Source organism: Lactuca virosa, chromosome 4, assembly GCF_052849685.1.
Source record: "Lactuca virosa cultivar CGN04683 chromosome 4, Lactuca_virosa_CGN04683_v6, whole genome shotgun sequence".
NCBI classification, from domain to species: domain Eukaryota; kingdom Viridiplantae; phylum Streptophyta; class Magnoliopsida; order Asterales; family Asteraceae; genus Lactuca; species Lactuca virosa.
Genome location: NC_136429.1, coordinates 515259063 through 515266875, shown reverse-complemented (window position 1 = coordinate 515266875; position 7813 = coordinate 515259063). Strand labels below are relative to the sequence as shown.

The 7813-nt window shown below is 30.3% G+C and overlaps 1 protein-coding gene across 2 annotated transcripts; it reads left to right on the top strand.

The window, feature by feature from the left end:
* The first annotated feature begins 951 nt into the window (after window positions 1–951).
* On the top strand, window positions 952–2546 carry LOC145169509 (amino acid transporter AVT1I-like). 2 transcript variants are annotated; one of them, XM_079088053.1, is made up of 4 exons: window positions 952–1224; window positions 1313–1546; window positions 1715–1920; window positions 2006–2546. In XM_079088053.1, exons 1-4 carry the CDS (start codon window positions 1059–1061, stop codon window positions 2510–2512), a joined length of 1113 nt encoding a protein of 370 aa, XP_078944179.1. In that variant the 5' UTR covers window positions 952–1058; the 3' UTR covers window positions 2513–2546. The 2 variants fall into 2 exon arrangements, with proteins under 2 accessions (XP_078944179.1, XP_078944178.1); XM_079088052.1 differs by having other exon boundaries at window positions 1313–1920.
* The last annotated feature ends 5267 nt before the right edge of the window (window positions 2547–7813 follow it).

Sequence of the window (7813 nt, the reverse complement as noted above, 5' to 3'; positions counted from 1 at the left end):
ACAAGACCTACGAAGTCTAAGTACAAGAAATATGAACACAGACAAAGTTGTTGGCATACACAAGTGAAGACTCAAAGCATACAGCTATGAACTCCCTTTCCCATCATAACTCAAAGCATACAGCTATGAACTCCCTTTCCCATCATAACTCAAACAGAAAACATAAATTTTGTGAATCCCAACATAACTTATAAGTTTATAATGTTTTGTCATTCTGATTAATGATTGTACATGTTTATTTTTTAAACAAATTTTTTTGATGTTATTCTTAAAGGCCCAGCATATGGAGTGAGAGTTGGAGACATGTTTGAGTTTTCGACCAAAAATAATAGTGGTACTGGGAGCCATCTTCTCGAGCTCTAATACTTACTTTTTCGAGCCACACACATACACCAGCGGTAGTGAGAGCAATAACGAGAAGGGTGTCAATGATAACACGTCCAAGTACTTTGATGTTTTCTTCAATGTTTCATAGATGTTTGCGTGTAACAAAGATCTTTAACATTATTCTTTTAGTAATAGTTTGTGTTTTTTCTGATGTTGTTTTCTGTCTTTTTTTGGTGTTGTTTCTGCATTTAAAACGTTTTTCGTTGTTGGAAAAATAATATGTTAATTATTTTTTAAAGAATTTAGTAGAAATGAGGGCGAAATAGAGCAACATATTACGGGCGATAGGCATTAACGACAAATTAAAGTAGTAGTGATTTTAACTAAAATATGACAGCGACACGTTCCGCCGGTAGACGTTATCTGTTATAATTAATGATATTAACCAAAAGAGAAATTAATATCACATTAGAGTCTACCTTTAAAAGTCAAAACCTTCTAGAGTCGTTTACAAAATAAGAAGATAAATTTAATAAATAAACTTAACACGTGATTGCTTATTAAGATTTCTTTACTTTTTAGTTTGTATTATATCAACATTGAAAAATAACAAAATAACTGTCACGAACTCAGCAGAATTATGTTCCCTGTCCAAGAGTGGCCGGATCGTGCACACCTCCCTTTAACATCCCTTTTTCTCTCTTTTTCCAAGAGGTAAACAGTTGGAATCAATGGATCATGTCAACAAGCAAGATGATTACTCTCTTATAATACCACTACTTGTTACCAATGGAGACGTGGGAACGAAGGGAAAAGAGGAGCAATACACCAACAACACAGCGATAGGAACTGCTTCTTTCATCAGTACTTGTTTCAATGCTCTCAACGCTCTCTCAGGTTCTTAATTTCTTCACTTATTTCCTTATGATAGTTATTTGCATATTAAAGATACTTAACCTCCTTTTGTTTCTTGATGGGTTCTCAGGAGTCGGAATACTCTCGATTCCATACGCATTGGCATCAGGAGGGTGGTTGACCTTAATTCTCCTTCTCGTAATTGCCAGCTCAACCTTCTTCACAGGATTATTAATCCAAAGATGCATGGATTCAGATCCAACAATAAGAACGTATCCCGACATTGGGGAACGAGCATTCGGGAAAGCAGGGAGAACTCTGATATCAATCTCCATGAAGATAGAACTCTACTTAGTCGCAACAGGTTTCTTGATCCTAGAAGGCGATAATTTATGCAAATTATTCCCAGAAATAGATTTTGATATTTATGGCACTCGTATTGGATCCAAAACTGCATTTATTGTCATTATTGCAATCCTTATACTCCCTACAAGTTTGTTAAACGACATGAGTATTCTGTCATACATTTCAGCCAGTGGAGTTCTAGCTTCTGTCATCATCCTATGCTCCGTCTTTTGGGCCGGTGCCTTTGATGGTATCGGTTTTCAAGAAAAGGGTAATATCGTCAAATGGAATGGAGTCCCATCGGCTATTAGCTTATATGCATTTTGCTACTGTGCTCATCCGGTTTTTCCGACCCTATATACTTCCATGAAAAACCAACGCCAATTCACAAAGGTGATTTCCTGTCTACTCAACAATATATATATAAATTCTGAGGGTTTAGTCATTACTAAAGTTGGTTTGTTGTTCTAAACTGCAGGTCTTGTTCTTTTGTTTTGCCTTTTCTACGATTACTTACTCATTAATGGCAGTTATAGGTTACCTTATGTTTGGGTCGAAAGTAGAGTCAGAGATTACGTTAAACCTCCCTACCAACAAGTTAAGCTCAAGGGTGGCAATATTCACCACCCTCGTTACTCCCATAGCTAAATATGCTCTAATGTTAACACCAATTGTCGATACTATTGAGACACAATTTCAATCTTTCTGCAACAAAAGAAAGTGTAGCTTTCTTATTAGAACAATCTTGATGATAAGTACTGTAGTCTTTGGGAATCTAATGTCACTAGTGGGAGCGCTCTTAAGTGCCACGGCTTCCATAACAATACCGTGCTTGTGCTACTTAAAGATTTCAGGGATTTACAAGAGAATTGGGATGGAAATGATTATTGTTTGGTTCGTTGGCTTAATTGGTTTGATAGTAGCAGTTGTGGGTACTTATGTATCATTAGTACATTTAAAGACCCATCTATTTGTAGCTATTTGACTTTAGAGCTATGTTAGTTTATAAAAATTTTGGATGGAACAATTGATTAGTCAAGTTACTAAATATAACAATATGCTATCGATCTATAATTTCTGAACAAAATACGAGTCTAGACAATCAGGGATAGACATAGGAATATATAGCAGTAGGTAAATCCAGATTTATTTATTTTCCAAAACCCAAACCAACAGTTCGGTTTATCGGTTTTTCACTCGACTTTCCAGGTTTCGTTTAAGTTTTATGATGTAGACCAAACTTCGGGCGTGTTCGGCACGCAGCGTTTGGAGGCTTCTGGCTTCTAGCTTTTAAGAAAACGCTAGTTAAAAAAAGTCTCGTTCGACGACAGGAGCGTTTAGCTTTTAACCTAAACAAAACCCTCCAAAATCAAAAACTATATGGAGTAGCTTTCAACAAAACGCTCCAAAATCAAACGCTACCCGCTACCCACTACTAGCTACCAGCTAACCGCTACCCACTTCCAGCTAGTTTTGCCGAACACACCCTTCATGTTTTGATCCCACATCAAGTCCTCAGTTTTATTTTAAAAGTTCGGTGTATATTTTATTTTGACAGTCACTTTAAAAGTTTGATGTAGATCAAACTTCAAACTGTTTTTTAAACCACATCAAGTCCTCATATTGTATAAAACTACCGAAGATGGCTATTGTTTTGATCCCACAAGCGATATTGGACTTAGGGGGTGTTTGGAGAGGGAAAAAAGAGGGTGTTTATTGCTTATTGTTTATTCTCACCACAATAAGCTAAGTTTAAGTGTTTCGATAGGAATTTTTAAAAATCAGCTTATTGTGGTAGGGATAAGCTAAATAAGCTGATTTTAATAAGCATCTCCCCTTGCTTATTGTGTATTGGTTATTCGCACCGCAAATAAGCTAATAAGCTATAATCTAATATATCCAAACACCCCTTTAAAGTTATAACTTCAATAAAGAATGAGAATGGTTAATGCATATATGGTAGATGTGATTAGGCTGAGTTTTAAACCATAGGCAACGCTTTTAAAGTGACTGTCAAAATAAAATGAAGGAAAAAAAGCATCTTTCAAACTTGCAACATGTTGTTTATTACCCAGCGCCTTAAGCACCACATGACTCTATTTCTATCTATAACCCATGGAATATATATATATATATATATATATATATATATATATATATATATATATATATATATATATATATATATATATATATAAGGTTAGGTTATTATGTTTTTGATAAGTATTGTGTGCATGTATGGTTGATTATGGACCACTGATTTCAGTTATTTAAGTAAATGATTAATAAATATTATTAAATTAAAGATAACACAAAAATATCATCTAACACAAAAAAAATACCATCTAAATCCATTATGAAGATATTTTAGTCAATTAAGACAAATTTAAAAAAGGAAAATTCAAGATTTAGGAGATAATTAATGCTCTTGATTTAAAAAATCTGATTTTTTTATATTAATTCAAATTTGAAACGTAATTAGTAAGTATAAACCGATTTTATTGTATCACAATGTTATTTTGTTAGAATGATGTTCTGTGATTCTGTCAGAATGGTATTTTACTAGAATATTATTAAAGAATCATTTTTTTAACCCCCAGTTGAATAATAAGAACATTCTTATATCTATTCATAAAAATCCAAACTTGAATACAAAATAATGCATATTTTTACAAAATAAGAGTCTTATATATTTTAATATAATTACACATATTCTAACAGAATGTAATAAATAATGAATAAAATTTTTACAAAATTGCATTCTTAAATATACAATTATTGAACAAATGCACTTAATCTTCTTTAGTGGTCCAAATAATCGACTTGATTCCAATTATTCTTACAAAAATGTGATGTATTATCATAAGAATGTAATTCTTCGCAAATATACTTGTTTTTGAACTCTATTCTAAGTCTTTCTCTTGTATGATCAATATTTGATTCCTTCTTGAAGGCATTCTGAAAGAATAACAAGCATTACTCGTAATTATTACAAGGTAAGGAAATATACTTGTTGTTAACAAACATTCTTAAAGACATCCTGAAAGAATGGATTTATATAAATAAATTCTGACAGAATACACACAAATCCATTCACACCTCATACTCAACTTTCACATCATAATACATTAATTTCTTATAAAAAATAACACCAATTGGGTTTTTTTTATGCATTGCAAGAGAGAAAAAGTAAAAAAAAAAAAAAAAAACAAACATTAATGGTATCCTACTGAGAATTACAAGTTTAATAATACATAAATTCTTCAAAATCTTGATATATATTCTGGTAGAATACAATATAGAATATGGAAGAATACATGGGTGTGTTAGCAATATTTGCATGGAAATTTCATCATTGCCACAGACATAACTGGTCAAATATTTCACAAGCATGTTGATTGTAAAACTTACTAGAAAGTATGTTTTAAATATGGAATTAGTCAATTACTGAGAATTTGGCTTGAAACATCTCTTATGTATTCTATCGAAAACCTTGTGTGTATTATCCAATTGTCATAGCTTTACCTCGAAATATAATGCCAAACACCTTCAACAAGTTGTATTAAACACCAAACACCTTCACAACACCAGAAAATTGCACCGCAAGCATGAGAAAGATTCATGAAATCATAGGAAAATGAGAAAAAAAGACAATTTCAGTAAAAAAAAAAAATAGGAAAAAACCTACCTGATACTACTACTGTCGTGATTGATGGCGATGAAGGGGAAGGAGTAGGTGGCAGCGATCGGTGATTAAACAAGGAGTAGGATGTTGACGGAGTGAAGGAGGCATTAAAGATGGGACTAGAGGAAGGCAACAATCGATGGTTGCTGTCGTCGATGGTGAGGTTGGCTCGACGATTGGAGGATAGTTAAGAGAAAAGAAAACAGTGAGAAGGGGGAGAATCGTTGCAGACGTGATCGGTTCATGGAGTAGGGTTTTTGAGATGTAGAATGACGTGATTTAAGGAGAATTTGTCAAATATCTTAGGAATTTCCATATAACCAAATGTATAGATTACTATTATATCCTTTTATGATTTATTAATGATTTTATTTTTTCTTAATTCTGATTGGTTCTTAGATGCACACAATAGTTGTTGGAAACATTTGAATCTATATATATATATATATATATATATATATATATATATATATATATATATATATATATATATATGGGCTTGGTGAATACGTGACTGTCATGTATGTAAGCGTAGGTATAGAACTTGATAAAATTATATATGAAGCTATGTCGTTTCAATAAAAATAAATTAAAACACTTTCTTCTTATTTAAATTCCATATCTTAGTCATATAATTTATCCTTAATCTTACAACCATTTAATAAAAAATATCAATTTCTTTTCATTTGCGAACATATATGTTATGAGCTACGAGAACCTTAAAATCAACTTCAGCATCATAAGAATAAGAAACGAATAAACAATAATATGATGAAGTTTATAATAATGTTGAGTTATTTATTTAATCATGAATTGTTTATTGCAAATGAAAGAAAATATTTGTAGTCTACTTTGTTAGGTTGTTTTATTTAGGATATGTTAATGGTGATTTGAATAGTAATTAAGTCGGGATAAGATGAAAGATGATGAAAGATATATTATGTTGGAGATAAATTATGAGAAAATGCAGAGGAAAAAAATAAAATTTTATTATTATAAATGATTTAATCAAAATTAAATGTAGTTCTTTTGACCTCTATATATAAGCTTACATACCTAACAACCACATATTCACTTTTGCATATATATATATATATATATATATATATATATATATATATATCCCTAATCTAATAAATGAATAGGTTTATTCTCCTATTGACAAATGTCATACTATTAGAACTCATCATTAATATTTATATGTCACATATCATGTCATTTATCAACCTATTAATTATCAATTTCAAATTTCAAATTTGTCACTCTAATTACATTAAATTAATAATTGATTCTCCATTTTAAATTTTTTCCACTCTAATTATATTAAATTAATAACATTAGATTAAAATATAAAATAAAATTAATACAGATTATAAGGTGATATAACTTCACGTATTTACTTAAATCAACGATTATAATTTTATATAACTAAAAAATTTCTTTTAAATAATAATTTAATTAAAATAATTGATTAATAATTTTGATTTTTTAATATGAAAGTTTAATTAATTTTAAAACCGTGGTTCTCACGGGTTATAAAGTAATATATATATATATATATATATATATATATATATATATATATATATATATATATATATACCTAGGTTTATATGTAGATTGACATCTTTTGTGTGGACGTAGGAACTAATCATATTTTAAGAATAATTCTATTAATAAATAATATAAGGTCATAATGGTAATCTTAGTTACAATTATTTATCATAAAATTTAATTCAATTAATAACCCTTCAAATTAGGGATATCGGTTTTCAAACTTTATAACAAACCCACTTCCTAATCGTCATTCACATTTCTACCCACTACCACCATCATCTTCCATCTCCTTGTTGTTTATCTATTCTAGGGCTTCATCGATGATTTAAGGAACAAAGAGAAATCGTGATCTTGGGATAATGTTAGTCTTCATAATTTAAAAACCTTACACCAACAATCACTACAGACGTTTCCACCATGGATGTCTCCGTCGATTCCTACACCACGTCGACAATGTTTGTTCATCCCATTCCTGGTAATTGTCTATTTGTTAAGAGGATTTTAAATATTTTTTTCATTGAATTTCTATTTAACCACAAATTTTTTCTTCTTTCTATGAAAAATTATGCCACCAAACCCTAACTGTATAATAGAATGTAAAATTAACTTTTTTGAACTAGAAATTAGTTTCTTATGCAAGTTCATTGTGTAAGTTGTTGCTGAGATTTGAGTTGTTAGAGTTGAGATGCAAGTAAATTTGATTTAAAAAGAACCTCATGAATTTTGTGTTGTTTGAGTTTAAATATAAGTAGTTTTGATTTTAAAATTACGAACAAAGTAGAATGAGTGGAATAGTTGAGATTTTACTCTTTGTATATTGTTAATACATATAATACTTTATCAAGATATGTAACTATAAAAAATAAAATAAAATAAGTATGTTTGTAAGTATAAAATGAGCTTGATCACCACTAGTAATAGACGTAAGAAGATGTGGTACATGTGATTGGTCAAAAGCATACACATCATACATTATCAATCAATTATAAGATTTTTCAAATGGGCATCAGGTGGAAAGCAAAAATATTAAAAGTATATGCATGT

Coding starts and splice junctions, on each gene's coding strand:
- LOC145169509 (XM_079088052.1), top strand. CDS start 1,059: ATGGATCATGTCAACAAGCAAGATGATTACTCTCTTATAATACCACTA. Junction 1,225..1,312: donor TGCTCTCAACGCTCTCTCAG/GTTCTTAATTTC, acceptor ATGGGTTCTCAG/GAGTCGGAATACTCTCGATT. Junction 1,921..2,005: donor ACCAACGCCAATTCACAAAG/GTGATTTCCTGT, acceptor TCTAAACTGCAG/GTCTTGTTCTTTTGTTTTGC.